We start from the raw sequence: 21,525 nt of genomic DNA, 5'->3' as shown, positions 1-21,525 counted from the left end.
TTGAGATTCCGGAGCCAGGCCGCTATTACTTGAAAAGTTTATTTTGCCTTTGTATGGAGAAATCTTATTTGTTGTAAACTCTTCTGTAATGAATCTGGAATTCCTGTAATTATTAAAGACTTTAACCCAGGCTCCGCTGCCCTGTCCCTGCTTCCAGCTCATCCAAAGGACATTGAGGGAATAGCAAGGAACGGTGCCTGGTCCCGTGGGAGCTGTTTAGCACGCCTCAAGCATCCTCCCCATTCAACCCCTTTGCTACTGCAGACAAGTGCGTGATGGTAACAGTGGGTCCCTTCCTTAGGGATAAGCACTGCAACGGGTGGGATGAACCAGCTGCAGCATCATCGGCCTCACTGGTCCTCTTAAAAGCATCTGCTTGTGGCTGTTTCCCTGCACAGATTAAATCGATCAGCAGTGTCTGCCCCCCCCTCTTCCTCTCCTCCTAAATTAAGTAGAGCTTTTAATGAAGTGATTTATGTTGAATTCCCAGCCCGGGATGAAACCAGGCGCAGGGAGCGGGGCTGGGGGTCTCCATCAATCACTGCTCCCTTGGGATACACTTGGCAGGGCAGAGAGGGATGGAGCTCGTGTTCACAGCACCAGGAACCGCTGCAGCCACAAGCTCCTGCTTGTTTCCTGGGGTTACCAGGAGGGCAGTTAAATAGGAGCAGAGCTGCTGATGGGGATGGGATGGGCAGCGGGAGCATCCCTGCATCCTGCATCCCGCAGCGCGCTGGGGATGCTGCGCTGCCTCTCACCCAGGGATGGATGCAGGGATGGATGCAGGGAGATGGGGCTCCTCGCTGCTCTTCCAGGTACAGCATCATCACGACGTGGGCAACTCCACGACATGGAGATACCCCCAAGGTTGATGTCAGCACCCATCCAATGGGTGGCCCCACGTGGAGCTGGACCCCGAGCATCATCCCTGAGGGTGGCAGCAAGCCCAGGACAAGGCTGCAGGACCAAAGCCATCCCCATCACCCAGCACTGCCCAGGGGCTGCAATTGAACTTAGGAGGTGAGTGAGATGGGAAATGACCCCAAAACAAGGGGGGATTGGAGTGGGTGCCTGCGGGACCCCCACCAAGCACTGGAAGGGCTCAGCCCCATGGCACGTTTGGCTCTCGCAGCATCCTTTGTCTCCTCCACTTCTCGCCTTCCTCTTTCTCTCCTTTTAAAGCCCTCTGGCTGTGCAGGACCCAGGCAATCTCTTGGCCACGGCCCAGCCCCGGAGCTGGGCTTTGTCCTGCTGCCAGCCATGGAAGTGTCTCTGCATGTGCCCCTTGATGCAGGGTCCCACAGCACAGCGGGTACATGGGCAGTGACCCCCTTGTCCCACCCATCCCACCCAGCAGTGGGGTTCTGGGGGTCCGGCTCCATCCCTACAGCAGGGCCAGAACCAGATGTGGATCAGAACCAGAACCAGATGTGGATCAGAACCAGATATGGATCAGAACCAGAACCAGATGTGGATCAGAACCAGGTATGGATCAGAACCAGAACCAGATGTGGATCAGAACCAGATATGGATCAGAACCAGATATGGATCAGAACCAGAACCAGATGTGGATCAGAACCAGGTATGGATCAGAACCAGAACCAGATGTGGATCAGAACCAGATATGGATCAGAACCAGATATGGATCAGAACCAGAACCAGATGTGGATCAGAACCAGATGTGGATCAGAACCAGATATGGATCAGAACCAGATATGGATCAGAAACAGAACCAGATGTGGATCAGAAGCAGACGTGGATCAGAACCAGATGTGGATCAGAACCAGAACCAGATGTGGATCAGAACCAAATTTGGATCAGAAACAGAACCAGATGTGGATCAGAAACAGAACCAGATGTGGATCAGAAGCAGACGTGGATCAGAACCAGATGTGGATCAGAAAAAGAACCAGATGTGGATCAGATCCAGAACCAGAGGTGGCTCAGAACCAGAAGTACATCAGATCCAGAACCACATGTGGATCAGAACCAGATATGGATCAGAACCAGAACCAGATGTGGATCAGATCCAGATGTGGATCAGAACCAGAACCAGATGTGGATCATATCCAAAACCAGATGTGGATCAGAAGCAGATGTGGATCAGAACCAGATATGAATCAGAACCAGAACCAGATGTGGATCCAAACCAGATGTGGATCCGAACCAGATGTGGATCAGAACCAGATATGGATCAGAACCAGATATGGATCAGAACCAGATGTGGATCAGAACCAGGTTGGATCCAGGGAAGAAGTTGCTCCCTGTGAGGGTGCTGAGGCGCTGGCACAGGGTGCCCAGAGAAGCTGTGGCTGCCCCATCCCTGCAGTGTTCAAGGCCAGGTTGGACACAGGGGCTCGGAGCATCCTGCTCTAGTGGAAGGTGTCCAGCATTCCCTGTGGGCCCCGTGATGGGACCATCCCTGGATGCTGCTGCCTGCACCCCACAGCACCCCAAGCAAGGTTTGGGTGCTGAGCCCTTGCTCCCTGTTACTTCAGGCTGGTTTTAGGCTCTGTCTCCTTTGTTCCAGATTTACAGCAGAGACAGCAGGCCTGCTCGGAATGCAGCTCGGATACAGGCTGTAAATCTCAGCCTTTGTTGTGCTTGGGCCCCACTAAATCAGTGCTTTTCCCCCTGAATATTCATCTCCTACAAAGTGCTGAGCCCTGCATCTTTGTGGGGAAGAGGCTGACGCAAGGGCCGGGGCTGTGCCATAGAAGAGATGCTTCCAACCGGGATCCAGGCGGAATCCCACCACCTCCAAGGCAGAGGCACAGGGGAATGGGTACCACAAAGCCCGGGAGCTGGGATAACACCGGGATGCCCCTGGGGAAGGATAAAGCAGTGAAGAGCTGGCTCTGGGATGCAAAGGGGGGGACTGGAAGGTGTTTGGCACCGGCACGGCTGGAAAAGCTCTCCCCATGCCAAAGCACACAGGGCCTTGGATGCAGAGCAGCATCCAACCCCTTATGGGTCCCTTTGCTCCTCTCGCTCTGGGGTCACGCAGCAAACCCTTCCATAAGGTTGGGGGTCCCTGGGCTCGGGCTCCAGCCCCCATAGGTGCCCCCATAGTGATGGGCTGGAGGGAGCAGGGCTCCCCTTTGCAGCACAAATCCATGTGGGAAGGATGTGTCATTCCCAGCACAGGGCTTGGTTAGGGATGTGGAAGTGGTGCAAGGATGCTGCGGGTTCATGCAGTGCCCTTGCTCCCCGCTGGTGCTCAGCACTGAAGCTGGCAATGGAGCTGTGCAGCACAGGACAACCAGGGAACAGCATTCCCTGGCTTCCAGGTCCTTCTAAATGGGAATCACAGGAGGAAAACTGACACGAAGCGACTCCTCGCACACACACACCAGCATGGATGGGGCTCATAGAGCACCATAGCTCATCCTGAGCTCACCCCTTCATCCCATCAGCATCCCACTCCTTCCCGGGAGCCTGTCCCAGCTCTTGGTGCTGGCACAGCTTGCTCTTCCCTAGCTTGGATGAATCCCTATGGATTTAAGCCAGGATCCCACCTCCCACCCATATGGGACACCCTGGGAAAAGAGCATCCCTGCTCCTCTGCAAGGGGTTTCCTGCAAAGGGAGCTGCTGCTGTTCACCCCTGTTCTGCTATAGAGGAACAAACAGGCCATTCAAACCCAGCTTTCCCAAGCCTGTCCCTGGTTGCTCACTGATGGAAGCTGATGGCCTCATCCTGCTCAGCTGCTGGTGCTGCTGGCACACCCAGCCTCTGGTATTAAAGCAGAGAGAGATGAGCTCATTGCTGCTGTGCAGCAGGCACTCACCAGGCTTAATGCATCAGGTAGGCTCACGGTGCTGCAAGCACAGTGGTGATGGGCTTGGTGAGCTGTTGGGGCACAGGAACTGTACCCATGTGCTGGTGATGCCCACAAAGGGGCTTGTGTGGGGCAGGGGCAAGGCTCTGGTGCATCCCTCGGGCAGGCTGCAGGAGCGATGGATACGTGGGCACTTGGAGGATGTCTGTGCCCCATGGACCACTCATTAGGGGCTGGGGAAGGGAGCAGCATCCCCTGCTGCAGAGCTCGGTGGGTTGCTTTGGCTGCTGTCTGCAGCGGGTCTGGATGCAAGGCCAGGGTCTGGGCTTTGAAGTGTGTTTGGTGCTGAGAACACTTCATTACCCTGCGGTGATGAATGGCTCATGGGTGCTCCCAATGGCTCCTGGGGATCCAAACACGCTCTCTCCTCCCAGCTCGGGGCAGATGCTGGGGTGTTGCGTGCAAGGACCGGGCTCTCCATGTGCGGCTCTGCTGTTGTGGGGCTGCAGCCAGCTCTTTAAATGAGGGCTCCCAACACACCGCCTCCATGTGGCTTCATGCGTTACTGGAGAGATGCTCTGCATGGGCACCAGGAGCACTGGGTGCAATCAGTACCATGACTTTACAGGCGTTACTGGAGGGATGCTCTGCATGGGCGCCAGGAGCACTGGGTGCAATCAGGACCATGGCTTTATAGGCGTTACTGGAGGGATGCTCTGCATGGGCACCAGGAGCACTGGGTGCAATCAGGACCATGGCTTTATAGGCGTTACTGGAGGGATGCTCTGCATGGGCACCAGGAGCACTGGGTGCAATCAGGAGCATCACTTTACAGGCGTTACTGGAGGGATGCCCTGCATCAGCACCGGAGCACTGGGTGCAATCAGGAGCATCACTTTACAGGCGTTACTGGAGGGATGCTCTGCATGGGCACCAGGAGCACTGGGTGCAATCAGGACCATGGCTTTACAGGCGTTACTGGAGGGATGCTCTGCATGGGCACCAGGAGCACTGGGTGCAATCAGGACCATGACTTTACAGGCGTTACTGGAGGGATGCTCTGCATGGGCACCAGGAGCACTGGGTGCAATCAGGAGCATGGCTTTACAGGCGTTACTGGAGGGATGCTCTGCATGGGCACCAGGAGCACTGGGTGCAATCAGGAGCATCACTTTACAGGCGTTACTGGAGGGATGCTCTGCATGGGCACCGGAGCACTGGGTGCAATCAGGACCATGACTTTACAGGCATTACTGGAGGGATGCTCTGCATGGGCACCGGAGCACTGGGTGCAATCAGGAGCATGACTTTACAGGCGTTACTGGAGGGATGCTCTGCATGGGCACCGGAGCACTGGGTGCAATCAGGACCATGACTTTACAGGCATTACTGGAGGGATGCTCTGCATGGGCACCGGAGCACTGGGTGCAATCAGGAGCATGACTTTACAGGCATTACTGGAGGGATGCTCTGCATGGGCACCAGGAGCACTGGGTGCAGTCAGGAGCATCACTTTACAGGCATTACTGGAGAGATGCTCTGCATGGGCACCAGGAGCACTGGGTGCAATCAGGACCATGATGTTACAGGCGTTACTGGAGGGATGCTCTGCATGGGCACCGGAGCACTGGGTGCAATCAGGACCATGGCTTTACAGGCTCTGAAGGGGGTTTAATGCTGGTCCTTGGGTGTCTCTCGGACCTGGAAGCAGGATCCTGCCTTAAATCCCAAGGGCTTCATGGGTATGTGGGATGTGGAAAGCTTTGCAGGTGTTTTGGTCGGCCCCAGCTGCCTCTCGGTGCGTGGTGGATTCACTCCCACCAGCCCATTTTGGGGCTCGCCAATGCAAGCATTGGGTGATGCTGCGATCTACCGGTGGGAAGCGGCACTGGCGTTCACTGCACTTACGGACAGGACCCGCATCCCTCCCGTTTGTGCTTTAGGCGGATCTTCCTCTGCCATTTGAGCTCAGCAGCTCCATCTCCCTCTTCAAACCCTTGCTGCCATAACGGGGCTGCCGCTCGCATCCTTCTGCACACCCATCCCAGTGCCCCAGCGGGATCCTACACTGAGTCAGGCACCAGCAACACCTCACCCGCATCATGCAGAGGAATGGGGTTGTTTTATTGAGGTACCATTAGTTGTTATTCCCTTAACCCCCCAGTACTGCAGGGTGCAGGGATGGAACAGGGAACACAGCATTCCTGTGAGCAGGAACCTGGGTGCTTGAAGTGCTGATAGCAGCCAGGCTCTTGTTGAGTTGGATTGTTCTAAGGGCTCTCTGACCTCTACAAGAGACATTTCATTCTACTTAGCACCAAGTCTAGTTTTACATTGACAATAAGTATAAATACACGTTTAAAACCCATCATGTGAGTCACTGCTGAAGACACAGGACAAGTAAAAAACACTTAAATGCTAAAACCAGCTTTTGAGCATCCTCCCATAGAGGTTTCCAGAATCAGTCAGCATCGGAGCGTGTGAAGCATCACTTTGTGCAGCTCTGAGCCTGATAAGGTTTGACTTGATGCAGGTTACATCAGACTTGGTCCAGCAGTGAAGCCATCCTCTTCACAGCCCTGCTTTTGTCCAGCAAGTCCTTAGGTCCTCCTGACCAGCTGAGTTCAGCCACAGCACTGATGAATGTGCTGGCATCCCTCTGCTGCTCTCATTCACCTTGGTACACATGGGACAGTGAAACAACAGCAACAGAGACCACTGTGTGCACTGCTTATTGCTTAATCCATGCTAGGCTCAAGAGCTTGGAAAGCTGCAGCAGCCAGATGATGCTGCAGGCCCTGGGGATGGGGGTCTCACCCTGTACACCAGGCTTTACCGGAGCTCCAGCACAGCTCATTCTGGGCTTTAGTGCAATGAAGAGTTGCCTTTCCTGAGGTCTGAGCACAAACACCCCCTTCAGCAACAGCACTGACAGCAGCATCACTGTTAACATACAGTAAGTTAAACTGGGGGGGGATCCAGTACAACGGAGGAGCCGGTGCCATCCAGGTAAGTGCCTGCACACGGAGAGGCCCCCAAGGGCTGCTGCCACCTCTTTGGGTGATGCATCCTCTGGGAGAATCCCTCTTTCCTTCCGAGGAGGGGCAGAGGGGACAGTGCTGCTCTCCCGGTGTCACACAGTCCTCGCTGGCTCCAGGCTATGCTCCATTGGCGCTGGCTTTGCTGCTCCGAGATGCTTCCATTTGGGTCTGGATGCAAGAGAAAGAAGTGGATTTGAGGCAGTTATCAGGACAAACGCTTCTCAAGATGCAAGGAATTCTTTGGAAGAAGGTATTTTCCCCTATGGGAAGCAGACCTAGAACAAAGTTACTGTGGAAAGGAGCGTTCTCCTGTTGATAAACGCCAGTCTGGGCTCAAACTTGCCTTCAATGGGCAGCCTGGATGTCTGTGTAAGCAGCTAAACTGACACCAGGTATTTACAGCAAGAAAACAGGCACAAGACACTGTAGAAAGGACTTTACAGGCACAAAAGGCCACATAACCCCAGGGTGGGTTTATCCTCGTGGTCCATGGATGGATGTTAAGGAGGAACACAGGGAAAGGCACACTGGGAATTCCTCACAGTGCCTGTCAAGTGTGGTGGGTTTGTATTTAGCAGCCCTCAATGCAGTTCTCATCCATCCCCAGCACCTTGTAGCATCCATCCCCAGCTTGGGAGCTGTGGAAAGAACAATCTCCTTTGGGAAGTCTGAGGTTGGAAAAGCTTACCTCTTGAGGGGGAGGCTTTGCTGGCACTTCTGAGCCTGGCAATTGCTCTGTTGGCTGGGATACAACCTCTTCATCCTTTAAGGAAAAAGCAGCTTTAAGGCATAGAAGCCTCAGGAAACAAAGCTCTACCTCCATCCCATCCAGCCCCTTCTCCTTCCCAAGTAAGGCTGCTCCCTGCACTGCACGCCTGTGAGAGCTCCAGGTCAGCATCTCCAACCTAACAGTGCTGTTTGGGAGTACTCCTAGCAGTCACCACAATGCCCTCCCTCAATCCTGTTGCTGCTTCTATCAGCTTGGACTAACCCAAGGAATTCTCTCGAGCCTTATGCTGAGAACCATCCCCTCTGGCTTTCCTGCTCCAGGTGTTTTGTCCCTCCTTGTCCTGGACCACTCCCCAGCTCACTAAGAGAGCTGAAAACAAGTCTCAAGTTGCCTTTAACTGCCTTCCCTGAGCTAATTGCTCTTGAATTGAGGTCTCTGTATGTGGATAAAGCAACTTAGCAGCTTGTGAGTGCCCCTCTGCTGGAAGCCAACACTGTGATACTCAATAACTTGGGTTATTAACCCTAATCCTGGTGTCCTGGTGCTGCTTCCAGCACCAGGCCAAGATGTGCCATAGCTCTCTCTACCTTTCACTGTCTCGAGTCGGAGCATGCAACCATGAGGCTCTGTGGCACAAACCCAATGCAAGCACATGCACTGCTTGTGTGCTCTGGGCAATGGTGTCAAACAGGGGGTGTTGCCTAGCTCTGGAAAGCTTTGTCCCCATGCTCTTCCCAAAGATTACAGCAGTACAGCCTCATTGTCCTACTCAGAGATTGCTCTTTCCCAACCTTTCCTCCCTGTACACCAGGGGCAGGATCCATCAGGGTCTCTTGGCCTTCGAGAGTGGATGTCGTGACTGGAGCAGTTTCACCTCTCTGCAGAAGAACACTGAGCTCAGCACAGTTATAACCTCAGCCCACTTGGAGGATCAAAGAACAAGATCCTTGTCCCAGGGCTTCATCTTTATAACGTGGAATGGTTGAGCTATTAACCTGAAAGCTCTGTTCAAACAACCCACCTGCTTTTGGGGACCTGGAGCAGGTTGTGGCTTTGTATCTATCAAGTACAAGGCACGGGAAAGCAGGAGCAGAGAAGGTGGAACGTTCTCTTTCAAATGCAGATCCAGCCACTATTGGAGGAAAAACAGAAGGAAAAGGTATTTCATGTATGGTTTTATGTCAGTACTGATTTACACAGCATCCTTCGTCCTTCAGGAGCTTAAAGGTATCTGGAGTTTGACTTGCACAGATTTAAGTCGCCACAATGAGAAGGAATAGTTTGGAAGAGTTAAGGATACCAAATGGAATATACACTGGAGAGGATGCTCCCAGCTGCTCATGAGGGAAAAACATCACTACTGAGAAGCAGCCACCAGCTAAAGCAAAGTACTTTGAGTTACCTACACCTTACACAAACAGCACCTACTGCACTGTCTGTAACCTGTTTCAATGCTTACAGAACACTGGTGTTGGCTCTGGTACAAGTCTTGGCTACTTTAGAAGCTTAAATCATATTCCACACACCCTCCCTTCATCTTCCTTCTAGCTGGCCCTGATGCTACTTGGTCTTCTCTTTAGTCCAAGCCATCATCTGGATCCTTCATGCCTTTAAACTGCTCTGTCAGGTGAGGATCCATGTGGAATGGATGAACCCCTGGTGAAGCTGGGCCTGAGCACTGCTGCTCACTGTGTCCTAGGACCACACCGGGGTGGACTTGCCTGTCTGAGCTGTTCCTTCAGTTGCTCCTCTGAGAGCCCCAGTGACCGCATCCCTCTGGCTCTGCACGCGCTCTGCAGCTCGGACACACTCAGGCCATTGACTCCTTCCTTGGCAATCAGCTGCAACGAAAAGGGAGGCTCCTATCCAGGCACAGAGTAAGCCAAAACCCTGATGTACTTGATGGGCTTGAGCCCATGGAAAGGTCTGCTTAGGTAAATGGGCATGAAGTCACCCCAATACAAAGACGAAATGGAACCTTTGTGGGTTATTCCTTCTGACAGCCTTCAGCTACAGAGGATGGAAAACCTGGATCCTAATGACTTTGGGTTTCCCACAGGCATCTGTGACATGTGATGCTCCAGGAAAGAGCTCATTCACACCCCCAGTTGCAGGCTTTAAAGCTGGACCTGGGTTAGTTAGTTAGCTGGTTAGTTAACTAGTTAGTAAACCTGGTTAGTTGCATGTGCCTGTCAGAACTCCTCATCTCTTCCTAGCAGTAACCTTTGTGGTCTTTTCTTCTGTGTCCTAATAGGATTCTTTACACCATTTCAAACCACAGCTCCTCCACAAGCCTAAAACATAGGCTGGGACTTCTGGAGGTCCCTAGTCCAACCTCCTGTTCAACAGAGGGTTAACTTACACATTTCTTTACATTGCTCAGCCTTTTCATGTATGCCTTGAGCATCCCTGGGGACGGGGATTCCACAGCCTTTGGAAAACCCATTCCACTGTTTACCCACTGAGTTTGACTTTGTTTCCTTATCAAGATGGAATTTCCCTTGCTGCAACTGATGACCTTTACCTGTTCTCCTCCTGTGCACCTCTAAGTCTGGTTCCATGTGCTAAGCAACCCCATTAGGCACATTCTCCCTTGGCCTTCTCCACCCTAAAGGAATGCAGCCACTCTATAAACTCATCCTGAATTCACTTGGTTCATGGTGTTTCCACGCGATGCCTATCCCAGAACTGGAAAGCAGCAGTGATGCAGAGGGCACAGTCTCAGCCTGCGCTCCACCAGCGCAAGGACACCTGAGCTGCTTCAAGCTCACCTCATCGTCTGCCTTGATGGTTCTGAGCCGGAGCAGGAGCTGGAAGCGGAGCAGGTTGTTGGTGCCAATGGGCTGCAGCTCAAGCAGCTTGCACAGAGCCACCAGCTGAGGCCGTTCCAAGTGCTCCAGGGTGAGCTCGTCCTCAAAGAGCTTGGAGAAGCGCACGATGTCCTGGGTGCTGGGCTGGTGGCCGCTGCGACGGATCTGGGCAAAGCAAGAGGCATCAGGGCCAAAGAGAACCCCACCTTGGGAAGGATCCTCTTCCCCCCATCTCTGGAAGGGGCCCTTCCTGTTTCTCACACTGGGTTTTCAGCCTCTGCATGGAAACCAAACCCTACAGTTAAAAGGCCAAAGGGAAACAGCATTGAGTGGCCACTTGAAGGATGCTCCAGCATGGGAATGCTTGTCCATATGGATAGCTCTGAGTGGTGGGGTCACGAGCAGGACAGCAACAGGGGGGCATCCAGTTAATAGTAACCCCAGACAGACAGCTCTGTGCTGCTCTGCTATCTTAGTACAAATCCCTCATTCTCTACCCAAAACAGCAGCACTAAAGCTGATGCAAGGACTGGTGCTGTTACCTGCCCATTTTACCTGGTGCACATAAGAGGAGAATTGTTTTCCTTGTGCTGATTCCACTTTGTTCCTTTTGGCCATCTCTGCAATGGTTTCCTGCAGGAACTTGGCTAACTCCAGCTTCGCGTTTAACCTCTTCTTCTGCTTCTCTTCCTTCATTTAGGAAACGAAACAGAAATCAGGAATTCCACTGGAAAATCAGGAGGGGATTGTGGGAAAGAGATGGGATAGGGCTTCAGGGCTGAAAGCAAACAGGCTTGGGTTGATGCAGGTAACTGTGTGCTTTCCTGCTGATCATTGCTTACAGCACAACCACCACATCCTGGTGCTCTGTATAGGAACAAGCTGGGTCCTCAACCTGTGCATGAGGCTGCTCCTCACCCACAGCACCAGGCAGGAAACAAGAGCTCTTGTGTGCAGCTGTAGAGATGCTCTGATGAGCTGGAGAACGCCCTCAGGAAGGACACAAACCTTCTTTGACTCCGTCTCAAACGTCGAGGGCAGCATTTCAGGGAAGAGCTTCAAGAACACAGGCAACAGGAACTCCATGAAGGGGACGATGACGAACACCAGGAAGGGAACCAGGCGGAAGAGATCTGCACAAGTTCTCAGCAGCTGTAGAGAAGACACAGCAGAAATCCCCACTCAACCAGGCACACAAATGGGCTCCAAAGGAGCGTGGAAACCGAGGGGTTCAGCTCCTTTCATAGAACCATTGAGTTTGGGTTGGAAAGGACCTGAAGATCACCCAGTTCCAACCCCCTGCCATGGGCAAGGGATGCCTCACACTAGACCATGTCACCCAATGTGGCCTTGAAGCTACAAGGGATGGAGCATTCACCACTGTGCCAGCCCCTCAGCACCCTCACATAAAGAACTTCTTCCTTATCTCCAACCTGAACCCCCGTTTCAGTCTGAACCCATCACCCCTTGTCCCATCGCTACAGTCCCTGATGAAGAGCCCCTCTCCATCACTGCAAGCCTCTTATGGCATCATTTCAGCCAGGCAGCACTTACCCTTCTTCTCTCCCTCCTAGTGAGGACCTGGCCATGCAGCAGCCTCCACACCATCCTGGCAGCCACCTTTGTGTCGATCCAAAGCAAGTGGAATCCATTGTAATAATGCTTCAGTTCCCCCACAACTCGTTGGCGTAAAGACCTTGTCCCCTTGGGCCTCTCTGTGTCAGGATGAGCCTTATGGGTCACATCGCTGCGGGATGTGGGTTCTTCCTGGTGTGAGCAGCTGGAGGTGTGGAATGCCCGCAGGGATGCAGCCAGTGGATGGGGCAGGATGGTACCCACGGGAGCACGGCACAGATGGTTCTCAGAGTCTCTGACACAGGTCCAGCTTAAACCAGGATCCACTGCTTGGGCAAAAGCAACTGCTGGGGAGAGCGGGGAACTGGAGTGCACGAGGAGATGGGAGCCTCTGAAACTGGGAAGGAGCTTAAGCAGGTCAGAGCAGAGCAGCCATGGTACCCAGGATTCAGACACACGTTAATGGCCTTAGTGCCAAATTCATAGCCACAGACTGCTTTGGGTTGAAGGGGTCTGAGAGCAAAGTACTGGGAATCACAGCAGTGCTCTATGATCCATCCAGTGCTGACAACTCTTTTGGTGGAGAACAGCTCAGCACTTCACACTGAAGGAAAACCCTTCTAACAACTGCACTGCTCCATATTTGCCCGTTTTAAACCCAAACCATGTGTTCAGAACGGAGATCGTATCTCCTGCCCCAGCAGCATCACTTGGGCAGCATGGACAAACTCCCATCTCCGTTACCAATGGGAGAAGACCTCACCCACCGGAATCCCTGTGTTTTAGGTAAACCAAACGTTTGCATTTCCCATCTTTAACCCAGGAATCGTTTGTAACGCATCCCTGCAGCGTGTTAACGCATTGCTGCTACCGCACAGCGCCAGTAACCGCATATAAACGGCTAAAGCAAAGCGTTGCGGTGCCCGGGACCCCCCCCACCGAGGTGCGCTTACCCCATCCCTATCCCCATCCCCGGAGCCCCACCGGCTCCTTACCTGTGCCTGGCGGCGGCGCGGACCAGGCTCCATCCCACTGCTGCCATAGCGGACGGGCTCGGGCCCCGGAGGCACCCTCATCCCCCTCGGGGCCGCTGCTCCCGGTGCGGGCCCCACCGGCGGCTCCCGAACGGCGAGCGCCGCTCTATGGCTGCATCGCCATCACGCCACGGCGCGGCGGCACGGCCCGCCCCGAGGGAGCCAATCAGAAGGCGGGATGGCGGCCCTGCCGCACAGGACACCCAATAGGAGCGGGGAGGAGGCGGGGCTTGACCCGAGGTGGCACTGGGGCGGGTTGGTCCAAGCGCTGCCAGGGATGGGGCAGCCGCAGCTTCTCCGTTCAACCCATCCCAGTGTGCCAGCACCATCACAGGGCAGCACTGCTTAAAGAGCTCAGCTCAGTCTCCCCTCTGGCAGGTTCAAGCCATTCCCCTTGTCCTGTCCCTCCATCCCTTGCCCAAAGCCCCTCTCCAGGTTTCCTGCAGCCCCTTCAGGCACTAGAGCTGCTCTAAGGTCTCCCCTTAAGGAGCCTTCTCCAGGCTGACCCAGCCTGGCTCCAGAGCAGAGCTGCTCTCATCATCCTCATGCCCTTCACTGGATGTGCTCCAACAGCTCCACATCCCTACGCTGGGGACACCAGAACAGTATGCAGTGACCATTAACGTTTAATTCCACACATTCAGAATGCACAGGAGGGAGAGGGAAGGCCTTTCCCAGCCCACCTCTGATTGTGTTGAAAGAGAATTGCCTTACCATCCCCTTTCACACAGCAATTCCCCCCTTCACACTGGGGGCCATGAGACCATCATGTCTCAGCTTCCTCTTCCGTGTTTGGTCTCATCGCCGCCTACCTCATCCTTCCTGCTTTGTTGTCCACGGGTGTCACCTCCACATCGCGTTTACTTCCCACCCTCTTCGCCTTTCCTTGCTTCCCTTGTCTCCCCCCACCCCCGCCGTGCTGGTTTCGCCGCAGGGCACATTCACTCCGTGTGCTTCGCTTGTGTTTTCCTGGGCTAAATAAAGACGGGAGGGCCGTGGAGGAAGGGAATTAACCACGAACATCCCGATGCCTCCTTTGCCACTCACAACCTACCGCGAGCGACGGCGCTTCCCTCCCCGCTCCCACCCGGGTCCTTCGGCTGGGCTCGGTGCTTCAAAGGCCTCACCGTGAGGCTTGAGGGACCGGCAGCGCCTCGGGATGCGGGCCACGAACACACGGGACCGATGCGACCCCTCCGGACTACAACCCCCATAATGCCTTGCGGCCGACGCCGCCTGGGTACCCAATAGGATGCGAGGGGCGGTGGCGTCGCTACGTCGTGCGCGGCGGCGGCGGGGGGGCGGAGGCGGAGGGCGCGCAAGCGGGGCCGGGACCGGGCCGAGCGCACCGAGCGCCGCCTTCCCCCGCCGCCAGCGGTCGCCCGCGCCCGCCCGCGCCCCGCCGAGCGCCTCCCCTTGGCCGCAGCGGCCGGGAGCGGGCGGTGGGGGGGCGGGCGGCCTCCCGGGGCGGAGCTCGGGTGCCAGCGGCGGGGGCGCGGAAATCGAGCCCGGGGCTCCATCGCGGCCTGCTGCTGCAGCGGGAGGAGGCGGGAGGCCCGCCCGCCGCCGCAGCCCCCGCCGCCGGCCTTTGTCTCCGCTGGGCTGGGTGGACGCGGCGGGGGCAGTTAGAATGGAACACACTGAAGGTGAGGGGCAGCGGGGGCGGTGGCGGCGCCGACCCAACCGGGCTTAAAGGGGCCGCGGCCGCCATGTTTGCTGCCGGCGCTGCGGCGGCACCGGCGCGGGCCCCACTGGGCGGGCGGTGGGGCGGTGGAACGGGGCTGTCCCGAGCCGACCCCGCGGCAAGGGCCGGGCAGCAGCGGAACGCAGGCTCCGTGGGGCCGGGCAGGGGGACCCGCTCCCTCCCTCCCTCCCTCCCTCCGGCCGGGCTTGCGCAGGCGGCGGCTCCCCGCGGCAGGTAACGGGGGTCCGGGAGGGGAGGGAACCTCGGGCTCGGTGTGTGTGAGCGGCGCCGTACCCCTCGGTTCCCTTTCGGTTGTAAGGGTTTCCTGTGTTTGGAATGCCGAACAGAGCGCGCTTGGATGGGTTTGGGGTGGGTTTGGTGCTGTTGCTTCGTTGTGTGTCCCGCCCGGCTTGCTTTGGAAGGGTCAGTTTTAATGGAAGCTGAAGGTTTTGGATGAGAAGGAATCCTAATGCTGATACTGCTCATTACGTACAAACCGCCCCAAAAGCCGGTGTAAGGTAATGGGAGCCGAGGGAGAAGTTGTAGCCTGTTCAAGTGGTTGTTCCTGTGGCTTTAGTGTCGAGATGCGCAGAGGAAGTTGGGGCAGATAAGAGTTACAATGGGAATAATGCACTGCTTGGGAAGGTTTGGCTCCCGAAAGTGAGCATGGGCTTCATGGAGTCACGGAGGAGGGGATGCTGATCGAGGACCGCATGGTTTGTGTTCATGCAACAGTGTTGTGAGGCTTTCAGTGTGCTCACTGTGCCTGAGCTTGAAGGGATTCCTATGGGATACATTGCAGTTACTGCGCTGGGTTGAGATGTGGAAGTACATCACGACTCTTACAAGATCTGGTACTAAAGATCTGGCTTCTGAGACTAAACCCCAATGATTTAGAGCCCCAAAGTGACCCCTTTTCTTTGCCTTTTTAATCCATAGCGTTGTCTTTGCTGCTGCCCAAGTTGTTTTGTTCTGGGGGTAACTTTGTTCAGGCGCCTTTCCCAAACCCAGGTTTCAGCCTTGACTCTTTCTTCTGGCCTTAAACAAGAGCAAAGCACCTTTAGGAAGGGGCCCAGGGAAGCAGGTGGCCTCACCACCCACCTTCAGGTTTGTCAAGAGGCCTCTGATTCACCCTTGGTAGCTGCCAGGAGAGCCCAGCTGAAGCCAGGAGGGTCTCCGGGCTATGGTTCCTCTGCTAACGAAGCTCTGTGCTGTTGCAAAGCATCCCAAACTGTTATAGGATTCCATGGAAAACTCAGCATTGTCTTAACGTGTGCAAAGCAAGCTTTCCATGAATGGTTTCCTTAGGGCATCCAGGACAAAGTGGGACAGAGCAGGCTGCAAATCCCGGTGGCAGGAATTGGGGAGGACTCATTCTGTTATTTCTGCTCCTATATTGTGAGCATCACAGAAGGCTGTTAGGGTTAAGGAAGCAGCTCCGCAGGTGGTTTTGGACGTGACCATAGGCAAGGTGAGGCTGTGCTCAGTGCTGGTGAGGAGCCTCAAGTGTCTCACCTGGTTCCAGGTGTTAAGAGCAGGAATGGAAACACAACAGGAGCTGATTGCATCACTTCTAAACCTGAGCGAGCCAGCTTGGTTCCAGCCCAGCAGCTGTCCTTGGTGAAACACCTACAGCAGAGCTCTCAGCTCAGCCCCACAGAGGAGATGCTGGAGATGCCCGGTACCAGCATGGGTGAGACATGGGGGTACATGGAATGAAACAGCGTGGAAAGTGGCACTGAATGGGTGTGCAGTGACTCAGGCAGTGAAGAGCTGGGCTGGTTCTGCTGGAGAAGGCTTCAGGGAGACCTTAGAGCGGCTCCCAGTGCCTAAAGGGGCTACAGGAAAGCTGGAGATGGGCTTTGGACAAGGGATGGAGGGGTAGGACAAGGGGGAATGGCTTTAACCTGATAGAAGGGAGATTGAGATGAGCTCTCAAGTTCTTCACTATGAGAGTGATGGGATGGGTTGAATGGCTGCCCCATCCCTGGCAGTGCTCAAAGCCAAGTTGGATAGGGCTTGGAGCACCGTGCTCTAGTGGAAGGTATCCCTGCCTATGGCAAGGGTTGGAACAGGAGGAGCTTTAAGCTCCCAAACCAGGCTGGGTTTCTATGATGTGAACAGATCTTTGAATCTCTGCCTTAGCTCAGTGTGGATGGGAGCTGGGTTGTTGTTACTGTGTAAAGACATCCCTGGAACTCCTGCTTTCAAGCCTGTTGATCGGAAGTGTGGCTGAGGGTGACGAGGCGGTGACACCGTTCACTGAGCACATAAAGCTGACTCAAAGGCGTGCTATTTCAGCTCAGTGAGCCAGTAGGACAGTTCCTGTTCACACAGCAGATGTGTTTGCCATCGGCTTGGCTCTCCCAAGCGCTAACCAACTGCTGCAGGCAGGGCTCCCCGTGTGGGGGTGTCACCAGGAAAGGGTGCCTTGAATACAGAAAAAGGCTTTGTGGAAATCCTCCCTCGATGTTGTGTCAGCTCCAGGGATCTTCTCGCCTTGCTTTGAGCTCAGGAGCACAGTGGATGGATCCATGGGGGTGTGTTTAGTAGGGAAGCCCTCCTGTGTTGCTGTGGGAGCACAAAGCTCCTTGTCTAGGAGGAAGAGCAGCTCTCATCAGATGGGATCAGCATCGTCAGAGCAGTTTGATGATCTGAGGACTCAGTTATTTAGTGCACTGCAGCCCAGCAGGAATACTGGAGGGGGGGTGTTGGTTTGCTGGGAGGGAAGTTGCAAAATGCTCCTGCTAAAAATGGCTTTAGAGAAGTGCCAGTGTGAACCCAGAGGGTTCCAGCCCTCTTTGAAACCTTCCCGTTGGCCTGAGTGGTTTGAGTCGCACTCGGGTGAAGATGCTGGGATGGGATGGGATGGGTTGGGAAGTGAAGCAAACTTGTTGTGAGTTGAAGAGCTCTACCAGGTTAACCTCCCATCACCTTGTACTGCTTTTATGCTTCAGTTCATTTGCTTTCCCCTCTGGTACTTGGAATTGAGACTCTCCCATGAACAGATTTGCTCAAGCAGTGTCTGTAAACAGGCTCATTCCCTGCTCAGGCAGAAGATCCTACAGGGAAAGGGCCATGGGCAGGATGTGTTTCTCTCCCCAGTTTTGGAGGACAAACTCTTCTCCCTCCTTAGGACATCCAGTTGTGGTTTGGAAGGTATTGATGGCTTCATGGTGTTTCCCAGCTGCTCTGAAGTGTCTGATTCCTATAGACCTGAACTAATAGGTTTCTTTAGCTGTTGGTTCAGTTCCAGTGGTGTATATATTGTGGATCGTGTTCGGAACTGAAATCCTACAGCTTGCAGGAGGCTGATACTGTGATTTAATAGAGTGATGGGAAAACCTTCTTCTGAGCTGCTTTCTTGCAGGATCAATGTGTATTGCTGAAAATCACCTTCATCTGGGAGTTTAGGTGGTGTTCCCTCGCTGAGGAGGGACAGGCCCCACTCTCTTGAGCCTCTTTGATGTTCCAACAGCAGTGGGGATGACTTATACATGGGAATGACTTGTACAAAGTGATCCTTGCTGAGGTTTGGCTGTTGACCTTCCTGTACATTCCGGGTTGATGGTGCTGGTCCCTTGGTAGCTCCAGGGGCTGTCCTTTCACTGGGAAACAACCAAAGCAATGCAGAGCTATGGAGGGTTGGGAGCTCTGGGTGTGAGAGCTGTGATGACAGCAGGGAAGGAAGAAGCTCCAGATGATGTAACCTCTGTGGGAGGAGAGCACCACAACTGAGGTTTAAGACTTGGGAGTAGCAGTGAAGCAATAGCCCCTGGTGCTGCAGCCTGCATGGGGAGGTACTGAGGTAGGTGTGAAGAGCAGGCTGTGTTGCACAGGTGAGCTCCACAAAGGAGTTACTTCAATAACCAGACTCCTCTCTTGTGCTGGTAACTCCTAAATGCAATGGAAAAAGAGAGTTTTGAAGGCCATTAACCCACAGCCTTCGCCAGGTAACAAAATGAAGCGTGCTGGCAACACATAGACCTTGTGGAGGCGAGTGTGTTGGCAGCTTTAGGAGCAGCCTTACCTGGGGACTGGCAGCGTGGGCAGACTTTGACCCAAGGACTCTGTGAGCAGAGATAAGAGCCACCAGACAGTGGCTTGCAGCTTTAGGGTTCTAATGCCATGCCTGGATCTCCTTAATTCCATTCTGGGATATGGAATATATCATATATTCTGGATATGTGTATTAGCAGAGAGGACTTCTCAACACCACCAAAACTGCTGGGTTTGCTGCTGTACCTTATTCCAGCCCTTCCAAGTTAAAATAAGCTGCCTTGGTGTGAGCATTCCTTGAAGGAACAGGCAAGAACTCCTCTCTGTGTTGCTCTGAGTGCTGCATCTCACTGTAGACCCTTAGATGTGACCGTGACAAGGAGCCTGGGGTATTGTCACAGCTTGGTGCTCTAGCCTTGTGAAAGGGAGCTCTTCCCATAGGAACACAGCTGAGGCTTAGAAACACTCAGCAGTCTGTAGATCCTCAGCTTCAGAGTGATGTTTATAGATGGGATTAGCATGTAGCCTAACACAGAGCACTGCAATGGGCTAGAGCATAACTCAACCTTGGTGTCCCAGTGAAACATAGCACAAAGCGATTGGGTTCATGTCCCCAAGTGTGGAAGCTCTTCTAAGGCAAGCCTGGAAGTTGCCAGTGTGATGGGGAAGGGTCTGCTCTTGCCTCTAAGGAGAGGAATGAGATGTGTTGAAGTTCTTTGCCCGCATCAGAAGAGCATCCTCCAGCAGGGCCCAAAGCTCGCAGCATTTCCACCCTCAGGATGACCTAAAGCAGCGTTATCCAAGCACCATGAGACATTAGCAGGGTTACTCTTTAACTCTATAGTTTTCTTGTCTTGGAGCTTCTCTTTCTTCAAGTTGATTTTTGCTTTTGATATAGTTCTGGTGTGGCCTCGCCAAAGGTTGGGTCCTGGTGTGATGTTCTTCGGCAGATCCCTTATTGAACAAACATGGTGCTGAACTAAGGGGATGGCCTTACTTTCATTGTTTTTGGGTGAAAGAACGTGATTTATCTCTTATTCAAAGCCTTCCAAAACTGGGAAGTTGGAAGTAATTCTAAGCTCTGTTAAACTCTTCCTGCTTTGACTGTGCCCATCAGCATGGGATGTACCAGGGTGACCACAGCAGCTTCTCATGATAAAGTTAGGGGGGTTTTAAGTACCCAGAAGAAAAAGAAGCTTAAACCTGCTTTCAGTAACAACAGAAGCAGCCTCAGGTGCAGTTTGTTGCTAGGGTGAGAACTGTGTTGTTTGCTCTTCAGGCTCACAGACCTAAAGCACAAGCAGTGGGTGAGGAGGACAAACAGTGCCGCTTCCTCTTCCTGGAGCTGGTGGTTTTGTGTGTTGGCCTTGGTACCCAGCCCTGCTCTGGGTGCTGCTCCTCAGTGCACCCTCCCCTTGGCAGCAGTTCTGGGGTGGGTTTGTGGTTACTGCACTCAGTGAATTTTGCTGTTGTGCCACTAAGTTGTTCCCTTGGTCGCTTCATTCCAGCACCAAAGGGGCCTCTGTGATTGTAAAGATGAGCACAAACAGCAGTGTAACCCCCAGTGTGAAGCTCGTCCTCACTGCTCTCATAACTTCAGTTTCCTTTTGCAGCCCTGGAGGAGGGAAATGCTCTCAGTGTTTTGAAAACCATTAGGTAAGGCTTTGAGATGAGGTGAGAATTGAATGTGGGCAGGGTTAGATGGAGCTTCTTATAATGAGGAGTATCTGTGGGATGTGTTAATGTCACTTCAAACCCCGACCAGAAGGGCACAGTAACCCTCCTTCGTGCCCACACAAGGACAGGATAAATATCACCAGGCTGTGTTTGCTTTGGAAGGGATAAACTGACCTTGTCTGCAAGCAAACCATTGGTTCTTACCTGAAGTTCAGGTCACTTGTTATTGAACACTGGGATTATTTAGGTGACTGCAAACGCCTTTGCTGAGCCAGTAATTGAGGTTTGGAAATCAAACTTGGGTTTCATCTGATTGTCATGTTTTAATAGGCAATGCAAAATGGCAACTGTGTGTGTGTGTGTGTGATGGCTCTCTCAGCTGTAACCTGCATCAGTGATTCCAAACCTCAGGTTTGGAGCTGGTTTGATGCTGAGGCTGTTTCCTTCAGATCCATGTAGTGTTGAAGCCCTAAAGGTTTAACGTTTGGGCTCCAGCCAGCCTAAGGGCTGCTCATCCGGTTGTAGCCTTGGCAAGGAGGTGGGGAGGAAGGGAAGAGGTTTCTGTTGTTTTGAGTGGTCTCTGGGTGGGTTTTTGGCCTTGTCCAGTTTGCAGTGACTGTGGTGTCAAGAGAACTTGGTATCTTCTGTGTGCTTGAGGGGGGATGCATGCTTTGTGCTTCCCTGCACCAAGCTGGAAGGGCTACAGGGAGCAGGTGGAAATCTAGCCCTGCTATTGTGGCTTTGTAACACTTGGGCTGGTAGATCTGTAAGCACTTGGAGGTGCTTAGAACGTTTCTTCAGGTGTCTTGGGAAAGAAGAAAGTGGTCATTAGAAAAGCTGCTCTGCAGAGATGTGTGAAGGGGGCTTAGAAGGATGCTGGAGAGGGGCTCTTCATCAGGGATTGTAGCGATGGGACACGGGGTGATGGGTTCAGACTGAAACAGGGGAAGTTCAGGTTAGAGACAAGGAAGTTCTTTAGTGTGAGGGTGCTGAGGCACTGGCACAGGGCACCCAGAGAAGTGGTCAATGCTCCATCCCTTGTAGCGTTCAAGGCTAGACTGGATGACAAGGTCTAGAGTGAGGCATCCCTGTCCATGGCAGGGGGTTGGAAGTGGATGATCTTAAGGTCCTTTCCAACCCAAACCGTTCTATGATTCAGTAGTACTCTCTAAATCCACAACAGGGTGCTGCTGA

At 53.7% G+C, this 21,525-nt stretch overlaps 2 protein-coding genes across 13 annotated transcripts in view; one reads left to right on the top strand and one right to left on the bottom strand.

The window, feature by feature from the left end:
• Positions 1-6,783: 6,783 nt before the first annotated feature.
• On the bottom strand, positions 6,784-13,067 carry LETM2 (leucine zipper and EF-hand containing transmembrane protein 2). 3 transcript variants are annotated; one of them, XM_061349653.1, is made up of 10 exons: positions 12,933-13,067; positions 11,917-12,334; positions 11,371-11,514; positions 10,918-11,052; positions 10,324-10,527; positions 9,274-9,393; positions 8,574-8,684; positions 8,306-8,430; positions 7,511-7,585; positions 6,784-6,990 (listed from the first exon to the last, which is right to left on the bottom strand). In XM_061349653.1, exons 1-10 carry the CDS (start codon positions 12,977-12,979, stop codon positions 6,915-6,917), a joined length of 1,455 nt encoding a protein of 484 aa, XP_061205637.1. In that variant the 5' UTR covers positions 12,980-13,067; the 3' UTR covers positions 6,784-6,914. The 3 variants fall into 3 exon arrangements, with proteins under 3 accessions (XP_061205637.1, XP_061205638.1, XP_061205639.1); XM_061349654.1 differs by having other exon boundaries at positions 8,344-8,430; XM_061349655.1 differs by lacking the exon at positions 8,306-8,430.
• Positions 13,068-14,355: 1,288 nt separating this feature from the next.
• NSD3 (nuclear receptor binding SET domain protein 3) overlaps positions 14,356-21,525 on the top strand; it is a 35,587-nt gene continuing 28,417 nt past the window's right edge. For 2 of the 10 annotated variants that reach the window (XM_061349677.1, XM_061349683.1), the window contains exon 1: positions 14,359-14,617. The gene's annotated coding sequence lies outside the window, so the exon portion shown is untranslated. Of the gene's footprint in view, positions 14,618-14,685; positions 14,711-16,217; positions 16,349-21,525 lie in introns of those variants that run through there. The other 8 variants (XM_061349680.1, XM_061349681.1, XM_061349682.1 and 5 more) reach the window with 8 other exon arrangements.

Source organism: Neopsephotus bourkii, unplaced genomic scaffold (assembly GCF_033783945.1).
Source record: "Neopsephotus bourkii isolate Nb327-2 ecotype Australia unplaced genomic scaffold, CSIRO-AGI_Nbou_v1 NB_457, whole genome shotgun sequence".
NCBI lineage: Eukaryota > Metazoa > Chordata > Aves > Psittaciformes > Psittacidae > Neopsephotus > Neopsephotus bourkii.
This window is presented reverse-complemented; position numbering and strand designations above follow the sequence as displayed.